At 42.6% G+C, this 15,351-nt stretch overlaps 1 protein-coding gene across 1 annotated transcript; it reads left to right on the top strand.

Moving 5' to 3' along the window:
- The first annotated feature begins 13,163 nt into the window (after positions 1 to 13,163).
- On the top strand, positions 13,164 to 13,991 carry LOC141470112 (olfactory receptor 10A7-like). The gene has a single exon (XM_074156039.1). The coding sequence runs from the start codon at positions 13,164 to 13,166 to the stop codon at positions 13,989 to 13,991; it is 828 nt and encodes a 275-aa protein (XP_074012140.1).
- Positions 13,992 to 15,351: the final 1,360 nt, after the last annotated feature.

Below are 15,351 nucleotides of genomic sequence, written 5' to 3'. Positions count from 1 at the left end.
GGGCTGGGCCTTGTCAGAGCAACTGCAACTGCCCCCTGCCTATAAAAAGCAGAAGGGAGAGGGGCAGTAACATGGAAGAGTTGCGATGGTAAGGACCAGCAGGAGGAAGAGACTTCCCCCAAAGCCCGAGATGCCCTTGCACAACTTCTTTACCGCTCTGCAGAGTGAAGAGGGAAGACTCACTACATCAGGAGAGGTGCTGGAGTTGGGGTAAGGCAATTTGATCTGCTCCCGCTATAACAACCAGCACAAATAAGAAAAGGTGACAGGCAACAGTGGTAGGCAACTCTCTTCTGAGAGGTATGGAGGCACCCATTTGCTGGCCTGATGCACTCTCTAGGGAGGTGTGCTGCTTACCAGGGGATAGTATCAGGGATGTCACATAGAGACTACCAAGCCTTGTACAGTCCTCTTACTGCTGTTATTTCATGTGGGCACCAGTGATACAGCCAGGAGCAGCCTGAGGACTATCAAGAGGGATTATAGAGCTTTGGGAGCAGTGGTCGGGGACTCTGGGGTGCAGGTAGTTTTTTCATCAATCCTCCTGGCCAAAGAGAAGGGAGTTGTTATGGCCAATCAAAGCTGGCAAATCAACAAATGGCTACAAGACTGGTGTCACAGCCAGGTGTTTGGCTACTTAGATCATGGGACTCGTTTTAAGAAACCTGGTCCACTGGGGCCTGATGAGGTCCACTTATCAGAGAAGGGGGAAGAACATCTTTGGTCAGAGGCTTGCTAAGCTGGTGAAGAGGGCTTTAAACTAGAGTCGCTGGGGGAAGGCAACTGCAATCCATTGCACTCCTAGCAATATGATCCCTGGGAAATACCTCTAGTAACTAGCTGCCAGCAGGACTTTGGTGGGTAAAAAACTGGATGAGTGGCTGGACCCAAATATCTGGATAGCCTGAATCAATGGGCTGAGGCTAATGGTGTGAGGTTCAGCAAGGCCAAGTGCCAGGTCCTGCACTTGAGTCTCAACAATCCCATGAACAATACAGGTTTGAGTAAGAGTGGCTGGAAAGCTGCCCAGCAGAAAAAGACCTGGGGCTATTGATCGACAGCTGGCTGAATGAGCCAGCAGTGTGACCAGGTGGCCAAGAAGGCCAACAGCATCCTGGCCTGTATCAGGAAGAGTGTGGCCAGCAGGACTGGGGCAGTGATTGTCCCCCTTTTCTCAGCAGTGGTGAGGCCACACCTGAAGTATTGTGTTCAGTTTTGGGCCCCTCACTGCAAGAAAGACGCTGAGGTGGTGGAGTGCATCCAAAGAAAAGCAACGAAGCTGGTGAAGGGTCTAGAGAACAAGTCTTGTGAGGAGCGGCTGAGGGAGCTGGGGTTGTTCAGAGGCTGAAGGGAGACCTTATTGGTCTCTACAACTCTCTGAAAGGAGGTTGTAGTGAGATAGGGTTTGGTCTCTTCTCCCAAATAACAAATGATAGGACAAGTGGAAATGGCCTAGGTAAATCTGCTGTAGAGTGGGCTTTCCATGAACTGCAGTTCCCCACTACTAAAACCTTGCCCCGGACACCTAATATGCCAGGAATTGTAAAATTGTCCTTTTATATTGTCCTTTTTCTTTTTAATCATCTTTTTAGTCTTTTTAACCCTAACCTTTGACATTTAAAGGATAAAAATATCCTGCCACATTGAGTTAATTTCCAGATGTCCTTCTGCAGCATGTGCATATAGAAACTACAGGTAATACATATCTTTGTCTCTCTGTGTCCTGGAGTTAAGTTCCCTACCAACCTGACCTACCTTCCTAAGACCTAAATGCTGTAGTGACCTCTTTCTTATCTCTTATCTCAGAGGCATAACCTGTATGTACATTCTCTCCACTGACGGTAAAGCAAAACTCGGATTTAAATTCCTACCTTTAGGACTAACAGAACCCCATAGCTGAGTTCCCTTCACCAATAGGCACCAATCTCTTTCTTACCTGTCTGGAGCAGCACACTTCAGCCTAATATGAATGTCTAAGATTAAATTGCCTATGAAGGCACATCTTTCTTTTGACTGCAGGTGGAGCCTTCCTACACAACCAGCTAAAGCGCATATCTTAACCTCAGACTTTACCTGAGCTGCAATATAAAGCTGAAACTCTTACATTTCTTAGAGAATTACAGTACTGAAAGAGCGTTGCTATAGAACAAAGAGAATCACCTAGCAGCAACAGCTTCAAACTCTATACTCCAAATCCAGGAACTACCTAAGACAGCATGAACAGTTTGTCAGGGTGTAATAAGTAACTAAGGGTAATTTGCTGATCAAACAGGTTAAGCAAGAGGAACGAACCCATTGTAGCAGTCTTGAGACTTCCTATTTAACCAGAAGATACACGTCCACAATGTTATCTGGCAACACCAAACATGGGAACACCCTGTTTGACAAGAAAGGCTTAACCACAATGTCATCAGAATGTGTTACCTTGAGCGAATGTTAAACCGTTAATGTCTTGCTAACGTGTGCCATTGTACCAATCAACCCTGAAAAGAATAGATTGTATAAGCTGATTCTGTGACGATATCTTATCGAAACTGCCCCAAGCAAGAAGCCCCTCGGAAGAAGCCGAGGGGCGTACCGAAGATGTTGCAATCGACCTCTGTGAAGATAAAAGGAGTCGTTTAGCTTGCCTGAATTTGCAAGTCTTTGGTGGAGCTGCGACTCCCCTGCTGCTTTTGCTTTCCTACCTTAATAAATATTTAATAAATCTATTTCGGACTCGATTTGTCTTAAAATTCAACTATAACAAATTTGGTGCCGTGACTCAGATCCAGACAGCCAACTCAGAATTGAACTCTGGGAGGGCGCCCCCATCTTCGGATGGTCCTGGAGGAGATTCCGACTTAGCTCACCTGGATTTTCCGAACTGAGATAGGAAAGCAAAAAGAAAGAGAAAGGAGAAACTGCAGTTCCCCGTAATTTTTGTGCACAAAGAGCCGGACGAAGACTCGGGAGTGAGTAAGTATATTGCGGTTCCGTTCGGTCGGGGATTGGGTACCCGGGGTGCGAGTGACTGAGACGTCCACTGGGCTTAGTAGCCCACCGGACAAAGTGAGTGTGGACCTCCTAATAGTGCGGTTCCCATTGTCCGCCAGGGCGTGGGCCACGAACGGAGGGAAGCGAGTGAAACTTGAGTGAGAGAAGGCACTCCCGGAAGATGGGACAGAAGAAAAGTAAGGCTTCTGGTTCCATACAGAAGATACGGGGTGGGGGTGGGCTCCCTGATATACCCCAAGATAGCCCATTAGGCCTAATGATTCGATATTGGGATAGTTCCCCTTCCCTAAAAGGGAAATCCAAGGAGAAATTGGTCTATTATTGTATGGAAATATGGGGAGGAAAACAGATAAGAAAAGATTTATATTGGCCAATTCATGGATCCTTAGAGGATTGGATATGCCAACAATTAAACATATACATTAACAACAAACGACCATTTAGTAAGGAGGAGAGTGAATATGCCTTTTTATGGATCCTGAGCACGGCTCAGGCTGCTAATTTGTTTCCATTAAAGGAAAAGAAAAGGTGGGACATAGACGAACCTCCAGTGTCCTCCCCACCCTATGTCCCCCCTCCTCCGCCACCACAAGGTCCTGAGCAAGATCTCCCTCCAACAGCACCTACAGAACCTGAGGAAGAGACTCCTCCTTGTAATCGAAGAATAACTAGAAGTCAAATCAGAGAAAGAAGGGAGGAAAATTTATTGTATCCCTTAAGGGAGACTGCTATGGGGGGACCACAACCCGGAGTTGGATTTGTATCTGTACCCCTCAGCTCCAGGGATGTGAGGGAATTTAAGAAAGAAATGGGACACTTGTTAGAGGACCCATTAGGGGTAGCAGAATGTTTTGATCAATTCCTCGGGCCTAACATTTATACTTGGGACGAGATGGAGTCTATTTTAAAGATCTTGTTCACAAACGAAGAACGAGGAATGATCAGAATGGCAGGCATGAGACACTGGGATCAGAGGCATCAGCATGGTCCCACCGGGGATGTAAAATGGCCCTTACAGAGGCCCAATTGGGACAATCAAGACCCCGCACATAGAAATAACATGGTTGATCTCCGTGATATGATAATTCAGGGGATTAGGGATTCTGTACCTAGAGGGCAAAATATCAATAAGGCCTTTAATGAACAACAGAAGAAAGATGAAACCCCCACCGAATGGCTGGAAAGATTGAGAAAGAGTTTACAGCTATATTCTAGGTTAGACCCTGATAGCCAAGTGGGTCAAGCCCTGCTGAAAACTCAATTTGTAGCTAAATCTTGGACAGATATAAGAAAAAAGTTAGAGAAAGTAGAAGACTGGCAGGAGAGGGGGTTAGATGAGTTGCTACGAGAAGCTCAGAAGGTGTATGTGAGAAGGGAAGAAGAAAGTCAGAAGAAACAAGCCAGAATCCTGATGGCTGCTGTAAGGGAAGGGCAAAATCAGGGAAAGAGAAGAGAAAGTCCCTGGAAGGGCCCAGTAGAGCCGAGAAGAAGGAGATTTGGTTCGCAGGACATAGAATGTTTTTATTGTCGCAGGAAGGGACATCTGCAGAGAAATTGTCAGAAAAGAATGCAGGATGAGGAGATTTTTAAGGAAGATTAGGGGGGTCAGGGGCTCTATTTGCTGGGGACCCCTAAGGTTACCGAGCCCTTGATAAAATTGAAATTGGGTCTTCAGCATGAAGTGTTCGAGTTCCTCATGGACTCAGGTGCCGAAAGATCAACCGTCCAAAAGTTACCATCTGGATGTGTTGAATCAAAGGATAAACTCCAAGTAATTGGTGCAAAAGGGGAAACTTTCAAGGTGCCCCTGATAAGGAATGTGGCAATAGAAGCCCCAAATAAAGATGGGGTGGGAACATTTTTATTTATATTTATATATAATTAATATATAATTTATATATAATATAAATATATATTTATATTTATTTATATTCAGAAGCTGAATATGACCTTTTGGGACGAGACCTGATGGTGGAATTAGGAATTAATTTGGAAGTAGACCAAGAGATGTTAAAAGTAAAGTTATGCTTATTAACCGCTGAAGATGAAGCCAAGATTAATCCGGAAACTTGGTATAGCCCTGGATCGGTGGGAAAATTAAATATCAAACCGATCACAGTGTCTATAAAAGACCCAGACCAGCCAATTAGGATAAAACAGTATCCCATCTCCAGAGAAGGGAGAGAAGGGTTGCAGCCAGTAATTGAGAGACTTTTGGTCCAAGGACTTTTAGAACCTTGTATGTCTCCTCACAACACTCCCATATTGCCCGTAAAGAAGCCGGATGGGTCCTATCGCTTAGTACAAGATCTGAGAGCCATAAACGAACGAACCATTACCCGGTTCCCTGTGGTGGCTAACCCACACACTATACTTAATCGGTTAAGTCCAGAATATAAATGGTATAGTGTTATAGATTTAAAAGATGCTTTTTGGGCCTGTCCCTTAGAAGAAGAAGAATGTAGAGACTATTTTGCTTTCGAGTGGGAGGACCCCAAAACCCATAGAAAACAACAATTACGGTGGACTGTTTTGCCCCAGGGATTCACAGAATCCCCAAATTTGTTTGGACAAGCTCTGGAACAATTATTGGAATCCTACGAATTAAGTCAGGGATTAATCCTGATACAATACGTAGACGATTTATTGATTGCAGGAAAAACTCAAGAAGAAGTCAGAAATGAGAGCATCAAATTATTAGCATTGGGATATGCTATTGTGGACGGGTATGCCTTTCAGATAAAAGAGTCAGGACCATTAAATAAAGCTTGGTCCACACAAGCATGTGAGTTATAAGCTATGATGAGAGCATTAAAACTTTTAGAAAATAAAATTGGAACCATTTATACAGATTCAAAGTATGCCTTTGGGGTGGTGCATACCTTTGGAAAAATTTGGGAAGAGAGGGGCTTAATTAACACCCAGGGAAAGGGATTAGTCCATGAAAAACTAATCCAAGAAGTTTTAAAGGCCTTAAGAGGTCCACTAAAGATAGCCATAGTCCATGTAAAAGGACATCAGAAGGGACTAACCCATACAGTAAGAGGAAACAATCTAGCCGACGCAGAGGCAAAACGGGCTGCCTTGTTAATGGTTCAGACCTTGGGAGAGGAACCTGAAAGGCTAAAAATAGAGAAGACTTTCACTCTCCAAGAATTGGATAAGCTAAAACAAATTGGAGCAAAAAGAGATGGTGATAAGTGGCTGCTACCAGATGGTAGGGAAATTCTTCCAAAGGGATTAGCCAGAGGAATACTAAATAAATTACACCATAAAACCCATTGGGGAATTCAGGCTTTAGTGGATCAGTTTGAAACAAAATATGCCTGCATCGGAATATACGGATTAGCCAAAAGGATCTTAGAGGGATGTTTAACCTGTCACAAAGTGAATAAACGACAACTTAGGGAGAAGGTTCAAGGGGGTCGTGAACTGGCTAAAAGGCCCTTTGAGAAAATACAAGTGGATTTTACTGAATTACCGAAGGTTGGGAGATATCAGTATTTATTAGTCTTGGTTGATCACCTTACGCACTTTGTAGAAGCCTTCCCAGTGATAAGGGCTACTGCAAAGACAGTTATTAAAATCCTCTTGGAAGAAATTATTCCGAGGTATGGAACTATTGCGGTAATTGACTCAGACCAAGGCCCACATTTTACATCCAAAATAATTAAAGAAACAACTGAATTGTTCGGTACAAGATGGGAATACCATACTCCCTGGCACCCACAAAGTTCCGGGAAAGTAGAAAGAATGAATGGGGAAATAAAGAAACACCTAACCAAACTTATGGTGGAGACAAAAATGAATTGGACTAAATGTCTACCGCTGGCCTTGCTTTACATTAGAACTCAACCTAGGACAGATACTGGTATATCCCCCTTTGAAATGTTGTATGGGATGCCTTATGACTTTGGATTATTAGTAGAGCACCCAAAGGTCGAGGATAAAATTTTAACAGAATATATTTTAGAACTTACAAGAAGGAGACAGGAACTAAGAAAGAAGGGTTTGGTAGTACAAAGACCTCCCTTGGACATTTCCATACACCAAATCCAGCCTGGAGACCAGGTATTAATCAAAACCTGGAAAGAAACCTCCCTAACACCCCGTTGGGAAGGACCCTTTGTTGTTTTACTTACCACAGATACGGCTGTACGGACAGCAGAAAAAGGATGGACTCATGCCAGCAGAATTAAGGGACCTATCTTCCCAGAAAGGTGGACCGTAACGTCAGAACCAGGAGACCTCCGAATGAAGATAAGGAAAAACGAGACCGGTAAATGAAGCACTCCAGAAGGGAAGCAAGAAATAGTTTACATCAATGGTTCCAAATACCACCTGGAAATACCCTACGAAAAGTATATTTTGCACCTTGGAGTGAGGAGAGAATACCTGACCAAACGGGGGGGGCTGGATTATACAAACTGACAGGAACTCCTCAGGTTTTTCCTTTTTGCTGTGAGATGGAGACAGAAATACCTGAATCGCCCAGTATAGGAGATCTCTGTGGAATACCCTGCGTGAAACACCCCACTTCCGGACGTTTATGTTGGGTTGTTTGCCGATGTTTAAATTGCGATAAAGAATGGTCTTGTGTTTCATTTAAGAGACAACCTTATTGTATGAAATGTCGCAATAATTTGACACATACCAGGGAACAACGGGCTCAAGCAGAGATTCGTAAATTATTTTGTGGGTGGGAATTGTCAATACCCGAGCTTTGGGAAATATATGAAACAGACTGGTATAGAGTTTTAAGACAGTGTGTTATAAGATTTGCCTGGAAACGGGCACAACAACCAAACAGGTGGACATATATTTGAGAGGTAACTAACTCTTTAGACCTTGGAAATTATTGACAGGATAACAGCAAAATCCCCCTGAAGACTACCTGCTGCTGCCGAGAAGATATTAATATCCCGTTGCTCTCCGCAAAAGAGTAGACGAGGAAGGCAGAGAGGTACTGAACAGTGGGGGAAATGAAAGCTGGTATCCTATTAATGGTATTAATTACCACGACTTTAGAAAATGAACATCAACCCTTCAATTGGACCTTAGGTCTATGGGAAGATTCAATAGAAGTTCGGTATAATGTGACAGCCAGACCCCCAGAATTCCAAGTTAAATTGGAAGAATTAGTCTTTTATGAACTAGACCCACCGGGTCGACAAGAAAGAGCAATAAAACCTTTTTATCTCTGCCCCAGTTCGAATCCAGGGAAAAGCTATTGCAATTTCCCTAATCACTATTACTGTGCATATTGGGGATGTGAAACCATAGCTTCAAACTGGGATGTAGCCAGTAAAGATAGATTTTTAAATATAATATGGGGGCCCAGAGGATGCAACCTGCCAGCTTCTAGCTGGGATGGACACATAGAGGGCTCCCATCTTGGCAACTGTAAGCATGTTATATTAGAAATCCTGCAGCCTAATGACCATGGATGGTTATTTGGACGAACCTGGGGAATGCGATGTTGGGAATCTGGAACTGATAGAGGAGGACTAATATTCATTCAAAAACGTGAAGTTAAAATACCACAAGCAGTAGGGCCCAATCGAGTCATCACAAAGCCAAAGGGAGGAAACTCCACAGCCTCAGTCACCCCAGGGACATACCTAACCTCTACAAATAAAGTGGAGAAAATACCCAAAGATGATGAACCCTTATGGGCTGTAATGAAGGCAGCCTATCAAGCTCTAAATGCAACAAATCCAAATTTTACCACTTCCTGTTGGTTATGTTATGATGTAAAACCCCCTTTTTATGAAGGGATAGCTGTGCCATCTCCCTTTAATACCTCTGCCGAGGAGAATCCCTCCAGATGTAATTGGAAAGAACGGAAAGCAGGGATTACTCTCCAACAGGTCAGAGGGAGTGGTTGGTGTATAGGAAAGGTGACGAATGGGGAAAGAGCTCTACGTACTAACCAAACTCAAAACTTTACATCCGATATTAAATGGATTCTGCCTAGTCCTGGGGCATGGTGGGTTTGTTCCATAATCGGATTAACACCTTGTTTGTCCACTGCTGTTCTCAAGAAAAATGTCTCAGAATTTTGTGTAAAAGTTACTGTGGTACCTAGAATCCTCTTACATGGGGAAGAAACTATGTATTTACATTGGAGCAATTCAGGACATAAAATCAACAAAAGAGAGCCAAAATCTGCAATTACTATAGCTACTCTACTTGGTTTAGGGGTTGCCGGGACCGCCACTGGCATAACCTCCTTGGTACAACAACAACAGAGTCTAACATCTCTAAGAGCTGCAGTAGACGAAGATTTGGCCCGAATAGAAAAATCTGTTTCCTATTTAGAGAAATCATTGACCTCATTGTCAGAAGTAGTTTTACAGAATCGAAGAGGATTGGACCTTTTGTTCATGCAAAACGGAGGATTATGCGCTGCCCTAGGTGAAGAATGTTGTTTTTATGCTGACCATACAGGGGTAGTAAGAGATTCGTTAGCTAAGCTGAGAGAAGGATTAGAGAAAAGAAAACGGGAACGAGAGGCTCAGTCCTCCTGGTATGAATCTTGGTTTAATCCGTCACCATGGCTGACTACCTTAATTTCTACTCTGGCGGGACCCCTCATAATATTACTATTGGCTCTGACTTTTGGACCCTGTGTCATTAATAAACTTGTAACCTTTTTTAAAGGCAGGTTAGAAAAAGTGCAGCTAATGGTGATGAAGCAATCAGAACTGGAAATGAAAATTATACCGAACGAAAATCCTGAATTAGATGCCGCTTGTGAGGTATTGTCTAGGTTTGATCAGCAAATCACTTATAAATAAAAGAAGGGGGGATTGTAATAAGTAACTAAGGGTAATTTGCTGATCAAACAGGTTAAGCAAGAGGAACGAACCCATTGTAGCAGTCTTGAGAACTTCCTATTTAACCAGAAGATACACGTCCACAATGTTATCTGGCAACACCAAACATGGGAACACCCTGTTTGACAAGAAAGGCTTAACCACAATGTCATCAGAATGTGTTACCTTGAGCGAATGTTAAACCGTTAATGTCTTGCTAACGTGTGCCATTGTACCAATCAACCCTGAAAAGAATAGATTGTATAAGCTGATTCTGTGACGATATCTTATCGAAATTGCCCCAAGCAAGAAGCCCCTCGGAAGAAGCCGAGGGGCGTACCGAAGATGTTGCAATCGACCTCTGTGAAGATAAAAGGAGTCGTTTAGCTTGCCTGAATTTGCGAGTCTTTGGTGGAGCTGCGACTCCCCGGCCGCCCAGCGCTGCTTTTGCTTTCCTACCTTAATAAATATTTAATAAATCTATTTCGACTCAATTTGTCCTAAAATTCAACTATAACATGTTGATAATTGTTATGTTTGCCATGTTTGTTTTTCTGTGTTATAAAAGCATAAATCAAGTCATGTATGCTCAAATGCACACTGCACTTGCCTTGCAAAGCATGATGTTAGAAAAAGAAGTGAATGTAGAATCCAGCCATAGCATAGAATTTGCGTGGATGTAAGCTAATCACATTCTGTGAGAGAGTTATAGAAATTGATAAGTTAAACAGTATAGTTAATAGTAGTTTTATAGTTTATAGCAGCTTTGGTAGTATAGGGTCAATGTAATCATTAGGATGTAACATATGTGTAATCATTATCTGATATATTAACACAAGCATTATTCTGTATATTAAACAAAAAAGGGGGAGATGTGGGTGAACAGGATTGTGGAAGAAGCAAGGCCGGAGAAAGGAACAAAAGCAGCAGGAGCACTGGCAGGGGACGACCCACAAACAGCGCCTAACGACCCACAAACAGTGCCTAACGACCCCGCTGATGGAAGGGAATTCACACCCATCTGGCAGTTGGGGATTGCAGGGGCGTGTTATTTGGGAAAGAAGATATTTGGTACTATATAAGCTGTGTGTTTGTTATAATAAACTGATTCTGGTTGCACCGCCGACCGGGGTCCGTGCCTTCATAGGCTACAGCTTGGCACTTGTGATTCAGAAAACAAACGGTTACAGGTTGTTAGTGCAGATGTATTACAGTCTGGGAAAGAACAAAAGCTCGGGGCCCCAGCATTCCAAGATAAAGAAATGGCCTTGTGTATAAGATAGCGGGAGCAGCTGCATGCTAAGGAGGTGCTGAGGAGGAACCTAACTGTCTGGGAAAGGTGTCCATCTGGTCAGGACAGGGGAGGAGATTTTTGATAATGAGTTCTTAGAAATAATTAGAATAGTAACGCCTTTAATTATAATAACCTGCCCACCTTAATGAATATGTATGCTTTTCACCATAAATGGACGCTTGCTTCACAAACCGGTGTGCAAGTTTGGTGGAGAAATCCCCCTTGCACCCGGCGCTGCAATAAACATACCTGCTTTATAACTCTCTGCGAGTTGTAAGGTTTGTTTCCGCGCGTCACTTGCAAGGCCATCTATGGAGGAAGGTGTCCCATTTTGGCATCCGTCTGTGCAAGAAACAGATTGATAAATAGACGAGAGTACAGAACAAGACCACTAAGATGATCAAGGGGAACACAGGTCAAGATGGTAACATTCTGAAAGGGGTTGCATTCTATAATAATGCAGACTTGTAACTTCACTTTACTGTGAACGAACGTAGGAAGTTCAAGCAGTGCTGACAATCAAAGTGCAGGTTGGAGAGTGCTTGAACTACAAACTGTTGGGGAGGACATTTCCCAGCTCATACTGCTTTCCACCATGCACGTAGCTGCTCCTTTCTGTGCTAATGAATGGCACTCCCAGATAGTGACACCAGTAATGATGACGGGATTAAGAAAGAAATACAATCAAGGTTTCTGACCTACCTTTGTAGGTGGCATAAAGAAAACTGAGAAGTTAATTCAAATGTTCACTTCAGATATGGTTATCTACATCACAAATAGACAGGTAGATTACAGATGGTCTACAAGAGGAAGGTTTCTTACAACACTGAATTCATAAGGAATTGTCCAGTGGCACTGAATAATAACAACGATAGTTTAAAAAAATGACAAAAATAGTAGGTCACTATTTTATATTTTAGCAGTGAACATACCAAATAGTAGAATATATGTTCTGTCTATCCTTCAAGCGTCAAACATTTGGCTGTACCATCAACAGTTTTATTCTCCTTTATTTATTTGAAATCTGTATATACTTATTTATGTGCATGTGGGAACATGCAGGGGAAAACAGGGAAGAATTTTTTTTCTAAAAATAGAGCAGAGAGTGTATTTAGAGTTCAATTCTGTAGGAAATTAATTCGTATTTTGCACACAGAAAATGAAACAGGTGAATTGTAGATGAAAACATATTTCAGAAAATACCAGTTGAAATATGAAATTGATAAGGCAACATTTTAGCTTAATTAAAAATAAAACCAGACAAACTGAAAGGAAAATCCTAGCTCTTCTGGACTGGGTTTTCTTACTGGGTTTTCTTACTATTTTTTTTGTTATCATGTGCTGCTTTTCTTAGTGTGCTTCTCAACATGTTGCTTGCCTGACTATATTTGATTTTCCCATTTTCTAAATAATGGAAGCAGTTTCAGAGCAGCTCACTAGTTTTTCTTCATCCCTATAAAGACTTTTCTTCTCATGTCTTCCTTGTTGGTTTATACAGGCTGTGTTGTTTTGATGCCATGAAAGACGAAATCAGGACTCAATAGTCGGGATGACTATTAAGCAGGTATCCTTTATTGCAGCGCTGGACGCACAGGGGATCGCTCCTCCAAATGTGCGTGCCAGACAGAGTCAGTTTAACAACATATATGCACGCCACACATACATATCACCACACTTAACATATTCACTAGTTTCCAGTAATTCATTACCATATGCTACCTCCCTCTTGAAGCCCCCCATTTGTCAGAGATAAGATAACATTGTGCTGGCCTCACAACTGCTGGCCACATACATACATGCCTTTATTGTAGCTCTGCAAGGGGGTAAGCCCCTGTTTGTGGTCAGCCAAGCTATATTTGCTAACTCATACTTAGGTAAGCAAACCTTCAAGCCATACCTAGCCTTATTCTTTAATTCAGTTTCTTCTTCACATGGAAGCTGCTGAAGCCCCAGGGCTCAGAAACCAGACCTACTTCACCTTGCAGGGGTTCTCCCACCTTGCTGCTCTTCAGGTCTTCCTCTTTCAGGGAATTCTCCTTATGTTCCTAATCACAATGACAGGGAACTTTCTCATCATCATAGTTGCAAACACTGACCCTGCCTTGCACACCCTCATGTACTATTTTCTCAAAAACCTGGCTTGGATTGAAATTTACTTTACACTAAACATAGTCCCCAAGATGCTTGTGGATTTGTTGTTGGAGAGAAAGGTCACCTCTTTTTCTACCTGTGTTCTGCAACTTTACTTGGTCACATTCTTCATCACTTCTGAGTGTTTCGTTTTAGGTGCCATGTCATACGACCAATACGTGGCTATACGCCATCCCTTGCACTATGCCATAACAATGAATAGGAGAGCGTGTCTTCATATGGTCATAGCATGCTGGATTTCTGGTATTCCACTATCTGTAGGACTCACTGGTTGGCTATTTTGTGGCTCAAAGGAGATTGAACATTTCTTTTGCAACATCACTCCTGTTCTGGATCTGGTTTATTCAGACACATACTTATTCGAGCTTCTTGTGTTCATTGCTACTGTTATAATTGTTTTGATCCCATTTATCTTGATAGCAGCTTCTTACATCCAGATAATCCATACCACCCTCCAAATGACATCTGCCAAAGGAAGAAGCAAAGCTTTTTTCACCTGCATTGCTCATCTGGTGGTGATGACTCTGTTCTACTGCACAACTGGTGTGATACATTTAAAGCCAAAGTTCAGTGTCTTGGCAAACAGCAGGAAACTGGTAGCTCTTTCTTACACAGTGGTAACTCCCATGTTGAAGCCAATCGCCTACAGCTTACAAAAAAAAAGAAGTAAAGCATGCTCTGAGGAAGACATTTGGGAGGAGACAATTCTTTGGCAAGGTGCCTCTGCCTAGAAAGTCTCACTGATTTTCTGAAAATTGTTCACACTTGAAAGGTTCAAATTCAACAAATTAGCGCATTCCTGTAAGTCTGTAAAGGGTTTGGACATTTTAGCCTTTGTTGGAAAATACTGAGCAGTGTACATAACCTGTATCATGAATAAATGAATATATTTAATGCAATTGTCTGAATATTACAGAAACTACAGAAATAAGTCATAAAATCTGTACATTAACTACAAAATTCTTAAGCCTTTTTTCCTTCTTCTACACAATGGTTAGCTTTCAAGCATATCTAAAATAAATCACTCTCATTAGAACACATGACTCCCGCATACATAAAACTAACTTATAGCAAAATTCCAGCAAAGTCAGAAAAAAAAGTAGTGCATACTTTCAGGAAAAAAAATACACCAACCAGTTGCTGGCATATTGATATAGTTCATCCCATGGTAATCATTTCCTCCCACCAGAAAGGAAAGGAGAGAGATTCAGTCAGCTGGATATAGGAATGGGATTCAGTTCAAGATTATGACATCCAACTGCAAGTATCTGTACATAAGTTAGCACTGACATGCCCATCAAAGTCAATGACAATGTAGTCAATACAACCAGTAGCATTTAAGGAGTGAGCAACTGGGAGGAACTTGATTTGGCTCCTTGGCCACAGACACCTACCACTGCTGGAAACGTCCTACATCATCTTATATTGGTTCCAGTGCAAAAAGGTGTGAGTTTCCTGTAAGCTCACGTTATAGCTGTCAACCCAAATGTAACAGATGACCCTGGAGACTACAGCCAGACAAGGATATTCCAAACCACACCTATATTGCAACTTAGTCAAGGGATGTGTGCTGTGGTGTACCCAAATGGCTTCCAGCTCCCATACCCGAAGAGTGTGAGGAAACTGAATCCATGGACCATGGTCCTGTATCCATTATTTTTCTGGAGAGAGAGTGTGACACATCTCTGGCTGTGTGGAGGTGGTTAGGGATCCCACCACATGATGTCACAGAATCACAGAATGGTTGGTGTTGTGTGGTGGTGCAACCTCACCCACCCTCCTGGGCCTCATTGCAATGTCGGGACCAGCCAACATTGTGTTCTTGTCTTGGTTACAAGCACAGTGGGCTGGGATGATCTGGCACCTTCTTATCTTGGTTTCAGGTGCCATGAGTTTGCTGTCCCAGTTACAAGTACAGTGAGTTAGGCACTTCTTAACCATGTCTGAAACTCCTGTTACCTGGGAAACTCCTGCTGCCTGGATTGTAGCTTGCTCTGAAAGGTACCAGAATTATCTGGCAATATTGATGAAGTCAGTTATCTCACACCCTATAAATAGGGACCCTAAGTGAGACCGTTTGAGCTCTCCTGG

This window comes from Numenius arquata, chromosome 11, assembly GCF_964106895.1.
Source record: "Numenius arquata chromosome 11, bNumArq3.hap1.1, whole genome shotgun sequence".
Classification (NCBI taxonomy): Eukaryota; Metazoa; Chordata; class Aves; order Charadriiformes; family Scolopacidae; genus Numenius; species Numenius arquata.
The sequence above is the reverse complement of the archived record's forward strand: the minus strand, read 5'-3'. Positions and strand labels throughout refer to the sequence as shown.